The 23,229-nt window shown below is 37.7% G+C and overlaps 1 protein-coding gene across 41 annotated transcripts in view; it reads left to right on the top strand.

The window, feature by feature from the left end:
- LOC139968844 (uncharacterized) overlaps positions 1-23,229 on the top strand; it is a 188,241-nt gene that overhangs the window by 156,010 nt on the left and 9,002 nt on the right. For 24 of the 41 annotated variants that reach the window (XM_071973368.1, XM_071973353.1, XM_071973346.1 and 21 more), the window contains 11 exons: positions 232-288; positions 1,939-2,034; positions 3,468-3,500; positions 4,580-4,618; positions 5,130-5,168; positions 6,568-6,600; positions 7,171-7,209; positions 10,184-11,041; positions 12,993-13,019; positions 13,950-13,997; positions 14,511-22,298. In XM_071973368.1, the coding sequence (XP_071829469.1) occupies positions 232-288; positions 1,939-2,034; positions 3,468-3,500; positions 4,580-4,618; positions 5,130-5,168; positions 6,568-6,600; positions 7,171-7,209; positions 10,184-11,041; positions 12,993-13,019; positions 13,950-13,997; positions 14,511-22,298 (9,057 nt within the window). The remainder of the gene's footprint in view (positions 1-231; positions 289-1,938; positions 2,035-3,467; positions 3,501-4,579; positions 4,619-5,129; positions 5,169-6,567; positions 6,601-7,170; positions 7,210-10,183; positions 11,042-12,992; positions 13,020-13,949; positions 13,998-14,510; positions 22,299-23,229) is intronic. The other 17 variants (XM_071973349.1, XM_071973345.1, XM_071973371.1 and 14 more) reach the window with 17 other exon arrangements.

Genomic DNA, 23,229 nt, shown 5'->3' with positions numbered 1-23,229 from the left:
GCGAGACCTATTTTTTCCCCCTCAAGTTTGTGTCTCATATGTGCAACTGATATTGAAGAGAATATTTCACTTTTCTCAAATTTTTACAATTGTGGATAAACAGGGATATTTCTTGTTTTTAGTCTGGTAAACCTTGTTTTGCCTGCCTATTAAAGGTTGCTGTGTAGTATTTGTGTATTTTTTCTTGTTTTATCACTAATCACTATATCTTGCATGTTGTTTGGCTGACAGGACGCCGGCGCTCGCTCACCTACTGATGATGTCACTGTTAAGCATGCTGAGATTGAGGTATTTTACTAATTATCTTAATATTTCATATTCATCTGCTAGATTTGTTCAGATATTATAGATTACTATTGCTAGTAAGGTTTTTTTTTCTTTTTTTTTTTCTAGGTAACTTTAGAAATACACCGTTGTTGCAGTTAGTGGGTAGTTCCCAAAAATTTACCAAAAACCTACCAAGTATATTAAGTTCTCAAAAAAGAATTTGCCATCTATCGACAGCTGATTGAATAATCGATTGATTGACAGCCAAATAGGTTGTTTTACCAAATAATATTGATTCATACTGAGTGCCCATTGATTTTATTTGATGGTGAAAATCTTGTCGACTTGATACTTGTTCATATTAGTATGAGTCACACACAAACAGCGACTTGGAGGTTTTGCAAATATACGAAACAGTTATTTTTTAATCTAATGAAGTGCATTGCTACTGGATAAAGAGGATAGTCTGGGGGGAAAAAAAAGATTTTTGACCAATGAAAGATGAAAACATGAAGTTTGCATCCAAATTTTCTACGTACCGGTTTTGAGATAATAATAATATTTGCAAACTTGACACATTTTCTATCCAAAAGTGAACTTCAAGGAAACTGGTGTGATGTCATAGGTGGGAAACTAAATGTCTTCTGTTGTTTTCTTTAAAATTGACGGCCAATTTCCTTCTCACACTACTGTCATTGGTACGTTGTGAACTTTACATCCCATAAATTTGGACCCCTATCCAATCGGAAGGTCAAACAGATAAAGTGAAAAATAGAGAAAAACAACACATTTTGACGGCAGCGTTCAACTATGGCATTACACCGGTTTGCTTTAAGTTCACGTTTGGTACGAAATGTAAATAATTTCAACTATCAATATCTCCATATAAATGCTATGCAGGAATTGATTGTAAATTTCACCAGGATCCTCTAGAATATGTTCCCGTTTCATTAAGTCAGATACTAAACTTTCACCTAGAATATCCTTGTAAGGCTCAGATGGTATCAAAGAGTTATTTAAGCGGTAAAGAAATAGGCGAAGTGATTGTTTCATCGGCCATGATTTTGAATCTGTAATAGTAATCGTAGATCTGAAAGGGCAGATGCAAACATGATGGTTTGGGTATCAAGTTTTCCTTTTCTTATATGTCATGTTTTTGGAAATTTCACTCCATATCATTCTTTGGTCACATGCCAAAAAAAAATCAAAAGTACAATTTATGTCAACAATAAGGAAAAATGTCTTTTAAAGAATTGCTCGTTTCTGATTTATGGATTTCGGCAAGCACACATGCCATTTTGGTAAAATACGCATCATGAAGTTAACTTGGTCAACAGAACCGGCAAATAAATGGTAACATTTTTGTGAGAATGGGTTGAATCGGCCTTCAGTGGTATAAGAGACTTTGAAAGAATGTGGTCATAATTTTAGTGAAGGAATTAATACACAAAATATAACTCGAGGCAGAACTGTGTGACAGCGATTTCTATCAATCGTGAGATTTTAAAAGACGTCAAAGTAGAGATGTAAGTTCTTAAAAACACATTTTACCATCAAGGTCATGTGTCTATGTGTTGATTTAAATCGTAAAGATGACAAAACCTTCGTTTCCAAGTGGAATAGAACGAAGAAATCTTCTGACAACCATCTTTTCACTTCTCTGCCCGTAAGGAGCTTCGTTCGATCGATAGTGACACAGGATCCAAGTACCAAACTAAAACCGTAACCACGACAATAATCACCAAGAAAGTGGTGTCCGGGTCAGAGGTAGCCCTCTATAGCTGCTATCCCCTTTTCTGCTCGCAACAATTTTGTATTTTGCAAAAAACAAATTTGTCTTATTTCGCTCCCCATTTCAGTTTTCTCATTTTCTTTATTTTTGTTATGACTTGTCCAGTTGTGTAAAAATTTGTTTACAACATTTTGTTGATTTGGATACATTTGCTGGAGGGTAACACTGTCGTGATTTTCATTGCCAGTGGGTTTGAACCAACTCGATTAGAACAAATAGATATAATATTTTTCTTAATATCAAGGCTTTATGTTAATTCATTCTTTCTAAAGTTACATTGCAAGACAAGATTACAGAAAATTATATATATATCAGAAGCGAGGGTTATGAATCAAAAAGGGAGAGAAATGAGGAGTGGATGTGAAGTTTATGCATGAAATCACAAAACAATAGTTACATTAGGATGAATATATTTTTTCAGTTTTAGTCAACTCTGTTTAATATGAATGTTCAGTTGAAGTTTACATACCTGCAAAGTTTGTGTATATTTGCATATCACTTGCATGTGTATTCATTATAATGACACATTGTTAATGGATTCATAATTCGCTGTTCAATGCAATGTTTTTGTGAAACCGCTTCAGATACATTGAAAGCTAAAGTTGAGTCTAGGACGTTCCGGCATGCTGTTATCAAATTAAAAGGAAACATGGAAATGAAATTTTAGAAATATTAAATTCCTAGATATGTTTATTAGATAGAACATTTGCAGAGTGCTTTAAAGATGAATATTTTAGACACAGTGACCCTATAAATCCACAAATATCTCTTGATTTTAAGTGAACTCTTTGGGTTTAGTGAAATACAGTATTATAACTTGACTTGATTCATCTATAACTATAAAGTTTCATCAATAGATTCATCTATAAAGTAAGAAGATTTATAAAACTTTCTGAAAGTTTGTTTGCCTCCCTCCCAATTTGCCAAAAAAATAAATAAATAAATAAAAAGCAAAATTAAAAAAAGTACAACATTAGTTTGCAGTCTGATAGTTTTTTGGAAACAATATGGCTTTGTCCTCCAATTTTCATAAGGAAAAAATAATAATAAAACAATTGTATTCCTCTTTTGAAAGGTTTTGTCAATGTTAATCCCATTACCATGCCGATGTATTTGTTGCTGTTTGTGCTTTCATCTGTTTGACTCTTCCATTAGATTTTGTGGGGGGGGGGGATTTTGTTTTGGTTGTACATGGAATTTTTAGTTTTGCAACTTCATATTCATCTGACAGCCTTCACAGATATAACTGATGTCATATAAATTCAACAACAGTAATTATTCATAGTTAACACAATGCATGTGCATTTTGAAACCAACCTGTAAAACTAAATTTATGGATTTTTGTTGTTGTTGCTAGGGAAATGATTAATATGCTATGTTATCTCTCTCTCTCTTCTCTGTTCCAAAGGTCACACCAGAAGAACTTGAAAATGTGATCCAGGTAGGTTTAACGTTATATATCGTAGCATATACATAAACCCCTCGTCCTGTTGCAACGGAGGAGGATTCGATTCGATTACCAGGATAATGTCGACGACCTAATATCTAAGACCATACAAATATATGAGAGTACAAACTGGCTTCAGTGTTCGTAATTAGTTTTATAACAGTGTTACAACAGAACTTAGTTAACCTTCTGAAACTCTGACACCTTTCAAACCAAGTCATCAAGCATTTCCCTGAAAGATGTATGTTTATAGGGCTAGCCTATTCATTAAATGTACCAATTTTGGGGGCCGAAGGTGCAGTTGCCCTCGAGATTTAATATGAGCAGTTGATACTGTTTTATGCAAGATGTCAAGCTGTTTTTTGTAGGGAACATTGCTGTGGTTAGTTGATTTGAGGGTGAAGCAGCCTGGTGAATTTGAAGTACGGGTTGTGTTATTATAATGCAAGTGGCTGCTTTAATCACATGGCTCTGTCATATATGTGGCATAGTTCACAGGTTTAAAAAAAGAGGCAGTAGTCAGTTTAGAGTTGGTTGTGATCTTGTAAGATAGATATTGTTTTATCTCAAAATTATATACTTACTACCTTTTGTGTAACCCCAGTCACAAAAATGTTTATTACATGAATTTGGTCAGTGGAAGATTGTCTTGTGGATCAGCAGCTAGTAGAGAGGATTTGAACTTTTGCATAGTTGTGAACATTTGAAAAGGTTAACAAGGTGTATGCCTTATAGAGAGGACTTCACAATTATCATTTACATTTAAATAATTTCCAAAGAACAGCTTCATTAGTTTCATGTGTACATGTTTTATGACCAAAAAAAGAAATAATAATAACAATAACAGTTTTAAAAGATTTGAGAAAAAGAGAGGGATACCATGAATATTTTGTGTACTGACGTAATACAATGCTGGGAATGAATTTTCCAATGATGGAGAGCAAGTAAGGGGGTGGGATGGAAGAGGAGGGTGGAGGGAGAGGTGACCCACTTCCATTGTCACCCATTCCTGATATTGTTCATGTCAGACTTGTAACTAATGTTAGTTAATGTTTTCTGTGTCTCATTTACAGGATCAAGCCAAGACTGAAGTAAGTGAAAAGTTTGTGGAGGTGAGTTCTTCATTTCTAAACACCCTTATTTGTTTTATCTAAAAACTTAAGTAAAATATTCTTGGATTCTCCTTATTTATCGGAAACAATGTTTAGCAAGTCCTCCTTCCGCATCGAAGGAAGCTCTGTAGATGTTTATACCATTTACACTCAGATTTTCATTTTTTGTTATAAAAATTTTTAGTAATACTTTGGTCTTTGGTCAGCTGTATGATATAATGACCAAAACTTTACGCTTGATTAATTTCACAAGATAAATGATGTTAAATTTAGAATGAAATTCCAGCGTTTATGAAAGATGAACAAATAATCATTACAGTGAAATGTTGGCAAACGTAGATGTGAGCGTTAACCATTTGAGAGCTACTGGAAGCTTGGAAAGCTTGGTAGTTTTGAAAGAAGGTGATGACCATTCTCTCTTGTCAAAGGTCAAATTGTTCAAAGAGTAAGAAAGGTTTTCTTGTTTCAAACTTTTCAATTGATATGTTTTGTATCTTTTCTTGTTTCCTAGGAATTGAAGGAGACAGCAGTGAAGGAATCAATTCCGAAGGTATAATTTGAATAAAAAAAATTAAAAAATGAATGAATGAAAATTATTTTCATGTTGTTTTAGAATCTGAGCAAGTTGTCATTGGAGGATAAAACATGAATAATTAGGTCTCAGAAAAGTGGGTGGTTTGGGGGGGGGGAGTGGGGGCACTAAAAACAGGAAATAACAAATATGCTGAGAATTGTTGATGTTTGCTGTAAGTATAGTCTTGTTTCCTTTCAACAGGATATGGTAGATATTTTATTGATGTTGATTTTTTTTTGGGGGGGGGGGGGAGTTTATGGCTCTTACTGCATTTGAATTTACTAGACTAAAAATGATTTTTTTTCTTACAATTGAATATGCAACTGTCTGCTCTGGAGCTGCTGATTTTATTATTTTTTTATGGTGGAGTCGGAATGATCAGTCTCTTCATGACATTCCCAATGAACCAGTTTTTTTTTATTGGGAGGGGGGGGGGAGTTATAAATTCGCAATACAACATTACTTTATAATTATGCTTTGCGGTCAAGTTTAATATACTTTTTCTTTTCTCCCGACAAAGGCTGTCTCTGTACATCTGCTGTAACCTGTGTTTATTATTCTCTCATGTGTAATCCAATTAACCCTCTCTGTAATCACTCTGTGGTCATTAATGTCCCCATGTCCCCCTTCTGTGTGTCCAGCCCCTCACTCATCATGTATACTGTAAGACTAATAAAAGAAATGACCATTTAGAAATGGTAATGTGATAGAGCTCTTGCATGAAATGAAAAAAAAAAGTCAAATGAGAACCCAAACCAGCCCTCTCTTTCACCTTAAATTAAAAAAGATATTTTTCATGTGCTTTTCCTCTTCATGCTTTAAAAAAACCTCTCATCTGGCTTTGGAGAAAGAAACCAATTGCAGAATGAGAATGCCTCAATACACACTTTTAGTTTATATGTGAAACCTGACATCAAGTTGTGTATAAAAATGGCCGATCGGTGAAACAGTTATTCTTTCTCCGTTCTTCGGAGGAAAAGATTCTTGTGAGATGTTGATAAGAGATTTACAAGATAGTTTGCGTAGAAGTAATTGTTTTTTTTTTTAGGTATTTTTCAAGTTATTTCTGTTCAATCTTTAACTGGCAAAAATCATTGAGTTTATATGATGGCAGTTCTAAAAACAGCAAAGGGCATCTTTTTATTCCTATTGTGAACTGAATGAGATACGAATAGAAAAGGAATGAAAAATGCTGGGATATTGTTTCATGGATAGACAAAGTCAGTTCATTAGAGAGCTCAAAACTTACTGAAGCTGAATTTTGTGAAAATACCTACATTAGAAACAAATTCTAAATTGGGTTAATATATACTTTGACAGGTAACTGGCAGGAATTGTCTTCTCTTGAAGTATTTTTTTTTTCCTCCATTTTCAGGACATTGATGAACAAATTGAGAAGCATGTAAAGGTAGGATTTTTTGTTTTCCATTATGCCTTTTTGAATTTTATGGGGGGGATTGAGGGGCTCAGTCAGAAGCCACAGAACCTTGCATACCCTTTAAACCAGAGATTACGCCCCAGTTTCAATCAATACAACCAAGAAAACAGCAGAGAAGGAATTTCATGAAAAATTTGGCTTTCCATATATCATCTTTGGCAAATACAATATGTTAACAATTCTTATTTGCAATCAGATTCTTCACAATATTGCAGAATGGTGTTGCTCTGTCTATCTCCTTTACTTGAATTAGATAAATATTTAAGCATTAAAGTATTTAGCAGCTGAGAAACAAATATTCTACCAATACTTTCCTTCTGTAAAGACAAAGAAAAAAGATTGGGGTTTTGCAATGTCCGGACAATAGATATCACCCACAAGAGAAGTTGCAACCATACACAGCAAAATATAAAGTACAGAATCTGCCACTCTCTGTGCATTTCTCTCCTTAATATTGCACCAAATCCAAATGTCTCCCTGATGGTATCTGCAAAGTTTCCTTTTTTTACAGTTTGTATTGGTTGATATTTCTGTCCACAGGAGCAGAAAGAATATGAAATTCCAGGAGAGAAGAGAGAGGTAAAAACTCCAAATTCATTTCATGTACCCCACTCTTTTTTTAAACAAGTACTGATGAGGTCAGTGACCGATCGTAGCATCGGTGATATCACCTGTAGAGAGATTTGTCTGGTAGCAAAACTATAAACGATGCAAGAGTAGTCCATCAACAACTATGCCATCTTTCTTGAAAAAAAAGGATGGGAATTTAACCAAGGTAGAACTGCAAGCAGATAAATTAATTGATCTTTAAAAGTTTGAAGCACAGTTTTTTTTTGTCTATAGTATTACCCAAAATTTGAAGAAATATAGCAATATTGATCTCATTTCTAATTACCAAGGTTAACAAAACTGCTGATATTTGTAGATGCTAAAGTTATGTTCTATTAATGACCTTCGGTTGCCCCCCTCCCTACGCATCCCTTCTGCAGCTAATAAATATGTAATATATACTCTGCTCTTGACTTGCTATTGTTCACTATAGATGTATATAGCAGGCATGAGCTTTTTCTGCGAATTCGCAGAACATCCGTGATTTCTTTTCTACCTTGGGGACAAAAACTATTATCCTAACACACTGTAGCATATGCAAACTGGAGCCTATACCGCAATTTTTGCAAAGTTCCGTGATATTTTTTTACCCCAGGCTCATCCCTGATATAGATCAGGTCACAGTCCAAGTTTTGTGCCTAACTAGATGATCTTGGTACCCCTAGCGTACCCGTCTCTTAATACCCTGACATATAATTGATCTGACAGCAGCAGTGGTTGGTGGTCGTTGAAACCACATCTGTCAGTATTGTTCAATGCTTGCGTTTCATCATCGCTTAATAAACAACAATTCATCTATGGCCAACGGTTATTGAACTTCCTGCAGCCTTTGGTATAGTCAAAGTTTGTAAAATACATTTCGGATAATAATATGCAGTGATATCATTTTTCATCTACCATTGCAAATTGCACTTTTGTGGGTAGGAGCCACATTATAGTCAGGATTCTTGTGTATTTTCAATCTCTTAAGATAAAATGATGTGCCCAAAGAGAGAGAGAGAAAAACATTCGATGAGGCACAAGGAAATTGTCAGCAATTTTTATATTTTAGTTGTTCTAACATATGACTCTTCTTTTCAAAGTCCATGGTTAACAAAACTTAGATTATTTTTTTCTGAGTTTCTGTAGCGACCATAATTCATGATAAACAATTTTAGTTGTGGGGGATAGAGCCTGATTTGCCACTGATTTGATATCATAATCCGCTTGGCCAGTAATAGTAACCCAATTGTTGAGAGAAGACTTAATAGTTGCAACGAGGAATGGATATGCCATTTTGTCACCTGCTGTTATTGCTAGATCCAGAACCTTTGATGCTTGTTGGCAATTTTCGAACTACTAAAGCTTTTGTTTATCAAAACTGTCAGTTTTGATCCCCTCCTCTCTGTCTCTGTTTCTCGCTATCCATCTCTTGATATTTATCTACCAAATTGAATTGCTGTATGTAACTTTCAGCATCACTTATCACTTCTAAGATGTTAGCATCTCCTGAGACTTTTTCTGAACAGGACTAATACAAAGTGGTAAAGAGAAAATGTAAAGAGGATTGCAGTGAGCTACCCTGTTTGCTGTTTCCTATGTTTGAGATTAATAATAATTGCTGAAAGGAAAATAAGCTTCATGTGACTCCTGCTTTAAGTTAGACTTGGCTTGCTTGCTTCAAAGAAGCGAAATCTAATAATATACTCTGTGTCAAAGTGTCTTGTATGATTTGCATAAAGGTATTTTACATGGGCATGTTTCTGCTCTCTCTCATTCTATCTGTCTGTCTATATATATATATTTGAAATGATTGCTGTTTACTAACTGGTTGGAAATTTACTATTAAAAATGGTTTCCATAGCATTGCAAATAGGTGTTATTTTTGCCCTATATGTGTAGGTGAGAGCCATTCCTTTTTGAGAAACCAGAAAATCATTCAAATAGATTTGTTTCAAATGGAAAATTATTGGAACTACCATATACAAGAATGCCATTTAAAAAATAGGTTTTTAGAAGATTTAAATGCAAAATCATACAAAAGTGACTTACAAGAAGTGTTTTTATGAAGGAGATTTAATTTGAGAGGATTAAGAGGATTTTTTTGGGGGGTGATGGTACCTCCAAAATGGGAGGGAAAAATATTTATGTCAGCAAATAACGAGTTTTATACAATCAGGATATTCAAATCAATGATTAACATTTAAAATGTTCAGAAACCACATTTTCACCTGTACTGAATTTTCGTAGTCAAACATAGTGAAGCAACAGTGAAAAATAATTATCTTTGAAGTTTCTTAGAAAAGAGAAAACCAGCAAGATGTGGTATCATAGTGATGACATTGCTGTACATTACAGATCAGGTTTAGCCATGATTTTTTTTTTTAATGTTGTTAATCCAAAGGATGTGACTTCAATAATCAGTTTCAACAATGTATTTAGACGGTTCAAGATATAAATTTGTCAGGGACATCAGGAAGAAAAAATCACAAACATTGCAAAGATTTCTTTATAGGTCTAAAATGTTCACCAAATGTGAATACCCATGGAATTACTTGATTTGTTAGAAAATGTCGCCGGAAGTACGTTAGTCACCATCACTCGTTGGCTCTCGGTCACGGGGTAACTCAAATTATGTTTTTAATTCAGTCTTTAAGCCACAATTAGCATTAACCTACTGTTCAAGATAAGCTTCAATTAAGTTAAATTGGGTCTGTCAGTTAGATGCTTCAGATAATCATAATAACATGATGACATTTTTGCGGTTATGAGGTGAACTAGATGGCCACCGCATCTGAAATTGGAAACAACGTGAGAGAGGCATGCCTCTAGGCAGGGGACTTGCATTCTTTCATTAAGATGTTGTGGTGAATGTTGATGTGCTGTTCCGTCCAATATGCTCTGTCAGGTGTTGTCAATTCTGCATTCAGGATTGTTTAATGAATGTACTATCTTGCTTTCTCAGGCTTTACCTGAGGACATTAACCAATCTGTCACCTCTCGTGTCGTCTCTGTCGAGCAGACTCGCACAGTCGTCACTTCAAAGCGCGTAGAAAGCTCCGACGGGAGTGGTAGGCCCAAAGAGAGAGACTCTGAATCAGAAAGCTCAGTGGACACTGCCATTTTTGTAGACAGACCTCAAACTACAACTACCTCTGAAGTACAAATCAGAGAGACATTGGTATCCGATGGTAGTCCCGTTCACAGGACGGAATTTATGAATAATGTCAGTAACGTAAATTACATGGCCCCAGAAATTCAAATAGATGAGGCCCCTACCCCTGAAAGATTTGACTCTGAGGAGGAAAATGAATACCTCCCTCCAACAGAGGAGCAAGTCATAGCGGCAAGCGAAGAACGAAAAACTGAGGGAATAAACCCAGATTTGTCCATGGAACCTGAATCAGTCGAGGATGATGACATTCCCTCACCTGTTGTTGAGTCCGATATCACCTTGACAACTGAATCAACTGTTCAGGGTATCAATCCAGATATGCAAATAGGTCCTGACCCCTTAGACTCCCCAGGGGACCTTCCTAGTCCTGAATACCAGGAAGGGAGTACCCCCACAGGTGCACAGGCAATAGGGTTTGGGATGTCACCAGAAGAGGAACAGGAACCGACAATTACAGGTCGTAGTATCCCCGATGTAGCAAGGGAAGCCACTGTGCAAACAATTACTGTGCAAACTAAGATAGAAACCACTAGCCCAGACGGAGAAGATCCAATTACAACTTTCAAAAAGAGTGAAGTGACTGTGTCCGAGTCGGCTCTTGAGCCAGACCGAGAGTTTGTTGGGGTTGCTGTGACCACTCTAGCTGAGGTAGGAATAGTTCACTGACTGGCATGTTTTGTCTTGAAAACTGTCGACTTTTGTTATGCCCAGTTGTTTCACTTCCTGCATTTTAATTTGCCTTGCACTCTTTTGTAGTTATACTGTTGGTAACAGTTCTTGTTCATGCAGTTCCCCAGAGTTTTCACTTTGATGTTAGTCCATTTTCGTTCTTCCAGTTGATCTTTTAACAAAAACCAAAGGTTTAATCATTTCTGGCTTTCAAACTTTTAGAAACTTTTTGCTGCTACATGTCACTCAAAATTGAAACCTTTTGGGGCATCAATATTTTGCTTTCTTGAATTGTGTAACTGCTCAGACCAGGAAGAATCATCATCATCCTCTGATTGTTGGGTTGTTTGCTTTAGTATGTCACTTTCTCTAACATTCAGAATGGAATTTTGAATGGAATGGAGATATGTGGCTGACAGGTACATCGGGTGTACAAAGCACACAAGAGTTGTACAAGTACTCGAAGTATATCTTGTGTCCCACTTGAAAGATTTTTCTTTGATGTTCCCCATTTCTGCTTCTGTTGTCTGCACTCTTTGTTTTCTTCCTTGCAAATATCTTCCTTTTAATGTAGTAGATGATCTAGTAGATATGCCTTACTGTTGTCCATTTTTGGTACAATTGAGTTTAATATAAAGCAACTCTTATGTTCATTCTTGCTTGCATGCATCTTTTGCTGAATATGTGTTTGCCAAGATCTTTCTGCTTGTCTTCTACATTACATATAACAGACTCTGAACTAAATCCCTATCATTCTCATCTTAAAGTAATCAAGATACAATTCCCTTTTCAAATTACCAAACGATGATGTGACTTGCATTTATACAATCCAATATGAAAATGTCAATACTTATATTAAAAATTAGAAATATTAGAAATGATTTGTCTGAGAATATGATTCGCTTTTGCAATACAGAGCACATCAGGGATACGAAAAGAGAAAGTTAGGTTCAAAAACATGATGGCTACATTGTGCAGGTTCAATGGAGTTTTGACGTCTGTGGAAGATATTCTAGTGATGAAGAACTTCCACTAATAACTCCTGTTCTTTTTGTTAGAATATGAAATTCAAACCACCATGTTCCATAATTTAGTCTCATTCCTGTCGCAAAAGTTGCAGTCACTTAGCTTACTTTCCATATTAGTTAGGGCTGGAATGGTTAATACCATTTTCCTTCTGGCTACAGCTGATGTCTACTTGTGCATTTGTTTTGTAGAGGGAAGGTAGGGGGTGGGCACCAAAATAAAACTGAGAAGTGGAATGTGGTACTGAACGGCAATCAGCTCATTCAAAATCCATGTCAGTTAGCTGCCACTTTTGTCCTAGTGTAAACAGGAAATAATATGTCTTACCATTGTTGATATTTGTAAAATGAAGATGTTTACAAGTTACTTCTTTGCTGTAAGAGACCTGTTTATATTGATGTACACACTGTAATGTTACGTTTGCATTGACTTTGCTGTTGGAGCCATTAAACAAATGATAAGATACCTGAAAATGTAATCATGGATGTTCAAAAAACAAACAAAAAAAAGACAAAAGAAAAACAAGACAAAACATTAATGGCATCATATGAAATTTGTGGGACAAATCTTTTATTGCTTCATACAAACGTTACATAAGTGGCAAAGTAAACAAAACCAGGAAACCAAGTTTTTAATTGCCTAGTTCTCTTAGAGAAGTATTAAGTTATTTGGGAATAGTACAGGATGTGGTGATAAATAACTACCACTTGTAAAATACTGCTTTAAGAGGACATGGCATCACTAGCAGTATCTTGGTTTTGCTCTACCTATGTGTCACATTTCCAATTCATATGCATACCCAAAGGTAGGTATAAGGTACAATAAATATGTGAAAGCAGTTTTCCATATTTATTACTTATACTCAGAGTTTTGATTTCTCTAGTATTTCTCTCTTCCACTACAGGATTCCACTCCTGGAGACAAACAAGAGGTTTGTTTGCAAACTCTTTATCACTTTACATTTGTTTTCATTCTAACAAGAAATTGGTTTTCTGCAAGTATGCTAGCAATAAATGTGTGATAAGTCAGGAAACATGGACAACATCTGTGACTCAACATGTTTCCATTTTGGCTAAACGAATACATCAAACCCCTTTTGTGGAAAATCTCTTTGGTGAAAATGTATTTTTGTGGAACTATGAAGTTTTGAGACTTAACCTGGTGTCCTTGAAAGTCTTAAAGATGTAGTGACATGAGGAAGGTAGTTTTTTAATTGTCTAAATGTCAATTGGATAATGTGGAAAATGTACTATTATGCATCTGTTTGATTAGCTATTAATAACATCATCTTTTTGTTCCTTCCGCTGTATTTCATGATATTATAAGCTTTTTTCAATCCCAAATGTCATCAAACAGTATCTCTTTCTTAAGCTTCCTTGTATAAATCTTTGCCACTTTTACTTTCAAAATGTCAACTCAGTTTATAGTTGTAAATATCCTCAGCTTTATTTTCTTTTGGAAAGATTGAAAAATCATGCTTTATATCCTATATTCTTTGAATAGTTTCTTATTTTTGTTTAAAAAAATGCCTTTAAATAACATCTGATTAAAAACTGTTCTGTGGTGTGAAGAAACCAGTGGTTGTTTTACATATCATTGTTGTTTTATGTTCGTTATAATCATATTTCATTGTTCAGTATTGTCCTATGTTGTTTTCATGGTTTTAGTCATTATGTGTGCTGGCTGTGACTGTTTAAGTTAAGACATTCCGCATGACCCCGGCACTCATTTTCTCATCCTCACTGCACTTTTTTTAGAGTGATTTTGAAGTGTTAGTAGGATTTGATGTTAGAAGGCACATGGATATGCTTTCGTTAGTTAGCCCAGTAGAACCAATGCATGTTATTTAATAATACTACAGGAACCCCAAGATGTAGAAGACACCGGAGAACCCTCAGATGACAAGAAGGTTAGTTTATTGTTTTACATTTCAACTAATGGTTTAGAGAATTAAAGGTTTAGAAATAGTAAATCAGTTTAGCAGATCAAATAATGTTTTTAATCTTTAGATGTTTTCAACAAGCTAATTCTTAGACAGTGGTGAGTATTTGAACCCCTTTACCAAAATCTTAATTAGTGAGGACAAGAATGTCCAAATGGAGAATCCAAAAGGTTAGATTATTATTAACAAAGTTCTTTAATGGTGGCAAGGATAACTTACCCGTATATAAAGACCCAGACACTTAAACTTTACCTTTGGCTGATAACTGAATATCTTTGTGATTTCCAAACCACAGACCATAAGTAAATGTTGCAGTACAGCCGTTAACACATACATGACAAAAAGTTAGCGGAGAAAATACATAATTCAGCAATATGAAAAGGGAAAAAGAGAGTTTGAGAAGATGTTCAGGAGTTTTAGATGGTATAACATTGGAAACCACAAAGAAATATATGATAAATTTAACTCTTTTATACAAAGCAGCCTATACAGCAGGAGATTACCACTATCAAGACAAAGCAAAAGGTAGTTCATTTTGAAGAACATGTCTATGTTGAAACTGGTAGGGCATCACTTCCAGTAGATGATGAAGATCAAGTAATAATTACTACTGATCATGAGCAGGACAATGTTGTAGATGATGCTGTAACACCACATGAGGATGTGATTGTTGAACATGAACCGGAAGTTGAAAAGGAACCAGAGGTTGAAGAAGAACCAGCTGCAGTTGATAAAGTGACTGATGAGCCTGAAGCTACTGCATATGAAGTGCATGAGGATATTAGAGATAAAGAGGATTTGGAAGATAGAGTAGAAGCAGATCTAGAAGAGGACAGGCAAGCTGAACAGATGTCAGAAGTTGAGAAGGAAACTAAAGTTGACGATTTACCAGAAGCTGAACAAGAAGAAGTTGTAGCACCAGAAGTGGGAAGTGAGCCTGCAGAAGACAAAACAGAAGTAGAAGAGACACCAGAATCCAGAGAAGAAGTAGTAAAGGAAATAACTGTTGATGAAACTGCAGACGTTCACGAGGAACCAGAAGCTGAAGAAGAAATCAAGAAGGATGCTGTCGTTGAAGAACAGGAAACAATTGAAGATAAACTAACTCTTGAGGAAGAATCCAAAGAGTTAGCAGAAGAGAAAGTTGATGACGATGTAGAAGATATCAAGGTAACCGAAGTGGAAACAACAATTCTTGTTACATCAAAAGTTGAGAAAATATCAGAAGTTGTCCTCGATCAAGAAGATCCCCAGATAGAAACAGACATTGCACCTCAAATGAAAAAGGAATTGCTTCCAGATGGACCCCTGGTTGAGGAGCAAGTTGAGGAGGTAGTTGAAGATGAATTACAAAAGGTAGATGCAGAAACATCTAAAGAGGAAGAGCTGGTAGAACCAGTAGATGATACACCGAAATTTATGGAGGAGACCCCTACACATGAGGAACAGCTGGAAGAAAAGAATGTGATACCTGACATTGTATCTGAATCTAAAGAAGCACCAGTTAGTCATGAGGAACCCGATGAAGTCAGAAATGTTGAGGAGGCTTCACAAGACTATAAACAATTTGAAATACAAAGCTCTGAGAGGATTGTAATTGAATCATCTCAGTCTTTTGATGAGCGGGAACCTCTTTCTGAACCTGTTGATAAAGATGATGAAGAATCAAAAGAGGAAACATTGGAATCATCTGAGGTACAAACTGTAGAAACTGTAACTGTCACAGACAAAATTGTGGTTGAAGAGAAAACAGTGACAAGTCAAGGAGAAGCACCTACTGATATGTTGGAAGACGAGGATGTTGCTCAAAAGGCATCATCTGAAGAGAAGACCAACCACGATGAATCTGCTGAAAACAAGGATTTGGATGATGTAATTGACACAAATGAGTTAAAAAATGTTGAAACCACTCAAGAAAGTGTTGTGTCTGAACAAATTACCACAGTACATGTTCATGCAGAATTGACAGAAGAAAGAGGGATGGCACAAGAACCTAATACCATGAAAGATGAAGTTGATCCCAACAACTTCCCAAAAGAGTTGGCTGAGAAGGTGGAACAAACTGAATATAAAGAAGGGGCAAGTACTGTTGAAGAAGTATCAAAACAACCAGAGCCGGTAGTGGAAGAGCGAGCAGAAACTCCTGAAGAAAGGGAAACAAAACCCCAAGATGAACTAAATATGGAAGAAACAGCACCAGTAACAGATCAGTCAATTACAGAAGACAAAGCTAGCACTCCTGTTGAAGAAAGAGAAACAATTGAGACTCAAGAGAAGGTTATTCTTGTGGAAGAATTGTCAAAGGAACAAGATGATGATACAAAGCAAGACAAAGGGGGCAGCTATGCTGTCATGGATGAACCATCCATGGAAAGTCAACCTATTGGAGAAGCTACTTCTGTTCATGTTTATGCAGAAAAAACCACACTTGTTGTTCATGATGACAGGAAACCAGAAACAGAGCAACCTTCTGCAATTGAAGATGAGATTCAGGTGGAAGGTTCTAAGGAGGAAGAACAACATGTTGAATTTGAAGATGAGCTAGAGCAGCCTGTCTTGGTTGATGATGTAGAACCAGAACAAGAGCAACCTGAGAAAATTCAACAAGAAAGTGACATACAGCCCAAGGAAGAGGAAGAACCTGTTGAACCTCAAGAAAAGAGGGAACCAGCACAAGAGGGTTCTGCAGTTACTGCAGAAGAAATTCACAAAGAACAGCTGAAGGAGGAGCTACCTGTTGAAATTGTAGCTGATTATGGTGATCTAAAGGAAGTAGATGATGTGGTCGTGGAAGAAGAAAAGGAGGAATCAGAACAAGAGCAACCTGATGCTGAATGTCACATAAGAGAAGTTAAGGAAGATGAGCAACCTGTGGAACCGCAAGATGAAAAGGTTAGTGAGAAAGATGAGATAAAGGAAGAAGGGGATGTGATTGTGGAAGAAGAAAAGAGAAAACCTGAAGAAGCACTTCCTACTGACAAACATTACACAGACTCACAGGAGGAAGAACTGCCTGTTGAACCTCAGTCAAGTGACACAGTAGCTGAGGAATATGAGCAAAGGGAACCAGAAGATTTGGTTGAGGACAAAGATGAAACTGCTTTAGAAGAGAGACACATGGCTGTGACTGAACACCCAGCAGTTGTTACGAGTGGAGAAATTGTACTTGAAGATGAACCATTCAAAGTGGGAAATGATGTTGAAGGTGAAGAGTTAAATGTTTCTAGGGAGGCTGAGAAAGATGACATATCAATAGAACGAGAAGTTGACACAATAGAAGAATTGAAAGATATTGAGGCAGAGGTGGACAAAGAAGAAAAGCATGATATCCCACAAACTACTACGCAAGAGACAGTTGTGGAAGTCATCCAAACGACCAGTACATTTGAGGATGAAAGTATTCCTGTGGATCAGGATAGGGAAAGAGAACCAGAGGAACCTTGTCCAACTGAAACTGTAAAAGAAGATTTGGAACCACTTGAAAATGATGAATTTGACAAAGATGTAGTGTCTGTCGTAACAATCCACGAGGAGAGAACAGTAGTTTCACTTCATGAAGAAGTTGACTTTGAGCAACATCCACCAAAAGAAGAGAAACCAAATCTTGAGGAAAAGAAAAAGCAAGAAGAGGAGGAGATTATCGGTGAAGAGCAAGATCTAGTTGAGGAAGATGAATCAAAGGACATGCCTTCTGATGAACAAGAGGAAGTTCTTGAAGAGACTGTACCAGAACCAAGTCAGCAACATCTGGATGAGGAAGTACGACCCAAAGATGAGATGTATGAAGATCAATCCCCTACAAAAGAACAAGAGCAGCATCAAGGGCTTCCTGCAAGCCATGAAGTTGATGTCAAATCTGACACTGAAGAAGAATGTCAGGATGAGTTTCCACAGGAGCCAGATATAACAAGAGATGATGATGGTCGAGAAGAGGATTTCCAAATTGAAGAACAAGTGCCTGAGGATACGTATGAGCAAACAAGATATTTTGAAGAACTCCAGAATATTCCTGAAGAACCAGAAGAAGAAACATCTGACACACAGGAGGAGAGCAGTTCTGTGGTCCGTTCAGAAACTGTACGCACTGTAGTTACAACAAAACAAGTAATATCATCTGGGGGAATTGTGGATGAACACACAGAAGTGAAAGTTTTTAAAGATGAAGAACTAATTGACAAAACAGAAGACTTTGGTGAACCTTCAGGAGAAACTTTACAGGGAGACAACTTTGAAGAGGAAGTGACTCCCAAACATGATGATGATGCATCTCCAATTATGCAAGTAGAGGAACAGTTTAAAATGTCTGAGATGCCTTCAGATGAGACTCATCCAGAGGCAGATGAAGCCATTCAATCCAAAGAAGTTGAAAGAATGGAGGAATCGGTGCCTGTTGAAGAAGAGATAGAAATTGAGATGGAGGCTGTGGAAGAAAACATCAAAACAGAAATGACTCCAGATGAAGAAATTGATGTCTTCGCTCAAGATGATACATCAAAGGATTACGAAACCATTCCTTCATCTAGTGATCACTATACCCAAAAAACAGAAGTCAGAGTACACACAGAGATAACCACAAGTGGTGGAACACTTGTCCATGAAGAAAGGAAAGTAGTGGAAGATGGTGAAGTAAAAGTGGACTTTAAAATGGATACTCTGAAAGCTGACGATGGTGCAAGTCAAGAATTGTTGCAGGATGAGGAGAAACAAGAGGCACAACCTGTGGGACAGGGAGAGGTCCTTTCTGGACCAGAATGGAATGTCGATGACGAAGAAGACAATATGGAAGATGAAGAGGATGTCAGCTCAGAAGAAGGAGAGTATATGCCGGAGATCAGAGTAGATCCCACATCAGAATATGTCCAACCAAAGGATGATACAGAAATAGATGAGGATGGTCTTATGGTTGAACCAGATCCTTTCACGGAGGAGAGTGATGTGTCTATGGATGAACGTGAGGAATTTGCAGAGGAGGAAGAGCAACGGCCAGACGGTGTACATGTCACTAGCAAAATCTCAGTTACCAGTACTCAAATCGCTGACGGCACAATAGTCAGTCATACAGAGACAACTCGCACCTTACATACAGAACAACAAATCACATCTGGGGAGCAGCCGACAGATGATAGCGGACCATCGGAAGAGCAAGACGAACCGGAAATTATTCATGACGAATTGCTAGAACAATCCATTATTCTAGAGTCTCAGGTATGCTTAGATTCTGAACCAAAAGATCTTACTGATCGCCCCAAGACCCCAGAAATAGCTGACATCACAGAGCATGAGGAATTTTCAACATACTTCCAAGATCAAGACCATCAACAACCAGTCAGTGACATCCATGTTCCGGATGCAGATGTGGAAGTGGAAGTGCCTGAAATAAGTCCAGAAGATGATGTTGAAATGGACTTGCCTGAACCTCCTGTTCATCCCTATGTGGATGATGGAGAAGAAGGTGTATCTCATGAAAGGTACGTATACTCATCAACAACTGTGGTCGCACCAAACGTCCAGCATGTCAGGAGCGATGCTGATTGGACTGTTACTGAACAGACCACTCGCGTAGTCACAAAGGTTGAGGAAAGAATCTCTGTGCCAACAGACTTAAATTTAGACCAAAGTCCATCACCACAAGTGGAAAGTGTTCAGACACCTGAAATCCAGGAACTTCCGGATACCCCAGATAGCATCCCAGAATCCCCGTTGGCTGGTATTTACGAATCCGAACGTGACCAACCTGTTGTAGGTGGGGCAGATGAAGTGGCTGCTGCAGAGTCTGAACCACATGAGAATTTAACAGAGGAAGTACCGGAAGAACAGGACGGCACCACGGAACCAGATGATGCAGTGTATGTAGATGGTCCTACAGAGTCAGATTATTATGATCCTAGATTACTCGCTCAACCTGCTGCTAGTGTAGTGGCTGATCTTCCTCAAGAACAAGAGCAGCGAGATGAACCTACCCACGAACAACCACAGGATGAATCTCTGGAGGAGCGTGTCAGCGATGATGTCGAACCTCAAGGAGAACAAGCCAATGCGGATGTCCCAGAGACGGATGAACAGAGAAGGGAAGAAGACCAAAGATTAATGGCAGAGGCTATAACCATTGGAGTGCTGTCTGCTGTGCAGAGCACGGATTATCAAAGAGATGACGCAGAACAAAGCACTAGCGAGGAGTTGCAATCGACTGAAGTGTTCTCTACGGAGGCATCTGCCCAAGAGGAAGATAATACTGCAGACATTGAACTTGGTGACGGTGACTCTGCATCTGCTGTGGAATTTCAGGGTTCACCAGAAGATGAAGATAAAGAGGCAACTGATACACAGGAGGGAGTGGATTCCATTGAAGATGAAAGGACTGAGAGGAGAGACTCCAGTGGAGACTTAGCCTCCGGGGAACAAACATCAATGACAACAATAACCACGACGAGAACAGTGTACAGATCATCAGCCGTTACATCTGAGGGTCAAGTCTTAGATGGAGATGAACTGGTTGATTCCATCGTCAAACCGAAATCTGCTGTGGAATTTCAGGGTTCACCAGAAGATGAAGATAAAGAGGCAACTGATACACAGGAGGGAGTGGATTCCATTGAGGATGAAAGGACTGAGAGGATAGACTCCAGTGGAGACTTAGCCTCCGGGGAACAAACATCAATGACAACAATAACCACGACGAGAACAGTGTACGGATCATCAGCCGTTACATCTGAGGTTCAAGTCTTAGATGGAGATGAACTGGTTGATTCCATTGTCAAACCGAAATCTGCTGTGGAATTTCAGGGTTCACCAGAAGATGAAGATAAAGAGGCAACTGATACACAGGAGGGAGTGGATTCCATTGAGGATGAAAGGACTGAGGGGAGAGACTCCAGTGGAGACTTAGCCTCCGGGGAACAAACATCAATGACAACAATAACCACGACCAGAACAGTGTATGGATCATCAGCCGTTACATCTGAGGGTCAAGTCTTAGATGGAGATGAACTGGTTGATTCCATCGTCAAACCGAAATCTGCTGTGGAATTTCAGGGTTCACCAGAAGATGAAGATAAAGAGGCAACTGATACACAGGAGGGAGTGGATTCCATTGAGGATGAAAGGACTGAGAGGATAGACTCCAGTGGAGACTTAGCCTCCAGGGAACAAACATCAATGACAACAATAACCACGACCAGAACAGTGTATGGATCATCAGCCGTTACATCTGAGGGTCAAGTCTTAGATGGAGATGAACTGGTTGATTCCATCGTCAAACCGAAATCTGCTGTGGAATTTCAGGGTTCACCAGAAGATGAAGATAAAGAGGCAACTGATACACAGGAGGGAGTGGATTCCATTGAGGATGAAAGGACTGAGAGGATAGACTCCAGTGGAGACTTAGCCTCCGGGGAACAAACATCAATGACAACAATAACCACGACGAGAACAGTGTACGGATCATCAGCCGTTACATCTGAGGGTCAAGTCTTAGATGGAGATGAACTGGTTGATTCCATTGTCAAACCGAAATCTGCTGTGGAATTTCAGGGTTCACCAGAAGATGAAGATAAAGAGGCAACTGATACACAGGAGGGAGTGGATTCCATTGAGAATGAAAGGACTGAGGAGAGAGACTCCAGTGGAGACTTAGCCTCCGGGGAACAAACATCAATGACAACAATAACCACGACAAGAACAGTGTACAGATCATCAGCCGTTACATCTGAGGGTCAAGTCTTAGATGGAGATGAACTGGTTGATTCCATCGTCAAACCGAAATCTGCTGTGGAATTTCAGGGTTCACCAGAAGATGAAGATAAAGAGGCAACTGATACACAGGAGGGAGTGGATTCCATTGAGGATGAAAGGACTGAGGGGAGAGACTCCAGTGGAGACTTAGCCTCCGGGGAACAAACATCAATGACAACAATAACCACGACGAGAACAGTGTACGGATCATCAGCCGTTACATCTGAGGTTCAAGTCTTAGATGGAGATGAACTGGTTGATTCCATCGTCAAACCGAAAGCACCTGAGGAAGTGGAAACAGCCGATGCAGACATCAAAACTCCTCAAGAAGAAGAAGAAGGAAAGGTTCCAGATATATTGAAGAAGACAGAAGAATCTGAAGCTATGGATGAAGGAGATGATCATGATGATGTAGACAGCCCAACAAAACCAGTAGCTGTACCTCTGGGCCATGAAGGAGGAACCACGACGATCGTCCACCACACTTACGTGGTCACTAGAGAACAGAGAGCAATGACAGAACCAACCGTTTCAGAGGTATTCACAGCTGTCAGTCATCACTGTGAAGCTTGAATGCCTGCTTGACTTGGCATAGTCAAAACATTGTTGCATGTAGTCGCATGGAATCAACAAAACAAAACAAAAACAAAAAGCAGCTTTGCAGGACTTGATGTGCTTGCTCATAAAACTGTGAAATGCTTATATGTAGTTTCCTTTTGATTTTTATTATTTATTTATTTATCTATTATTTTAAATAATTTTTGGTGTGTTCATTTTGCAGTTTTATTTGGATTGCAATTATTGCAAGCTCATATGTAGATTCAGTGTTATTGTAAACATGTCAATTAAAGTTGCAAATCTTCCTTCATAACCCGCCCCCCCCCCACTCCCCAAATTTATCATCTTCATGCTATTTTATATAATGTGACTGGTAAGTGAAATCTTACATCAACCATTACTCAACATGAAAATTAATCAAAAACATTTTGCAGATGGCTTCAAATTTTGTATTTGACATAGTTGACCAATAGTTTGCAAAAAACAGAAAAGAAAGTAGAAAATCTCACATCAGAAAAAGTCTATCAAATTTAGGAAACTGTCATTTGTTCATCAAAGCAGCTAGATCTGTATAGATGTTCCAGTCAGAGGGTTACTTCGTTGTCCATGCTGATATGTAAACTCAAGAATGTCATAACCTAAAATGGTCAGTTAAAATAGAAAGAAGGGGAAAAAACCCCAGCTTTACTGAATTTGATATTGCATTCCATTCCTGACAAGATGTGATTTTGTAAATCACTGAAGTTCTGTTCGTTTAATTATTGTATCAGAAAAAATACATCAAATCTAAAGCTAACATTATTTCTGTGACATTTCAATGCTGTTGTTGGAAAAAGACGACACAAATTCCCGTGGCCTGCTAGATTTGTCCTATAACCCTTGTCGTATCGGTTCCACATCTCATCATACA

The sequence above is a fragment of the Apostichopus japonicus genome, chromosome 6, assembly GCF_037975245.1.
Source record: "Apostichopus japonicus isolate 1M-3 chromosome 6, ASM3797524v1, whole genome shotgun sequence".
NCBI classification, from domain to species: Eukaryota; Metazoa; Echinodermata; class Holothuroidea; order Aspidochirotida; family Stichopodidae; genus Apostichopus; species Apostichopus japonicus.
This window is presented reverse-complemented; position numbering and strand designations above follow the sequence as displayed.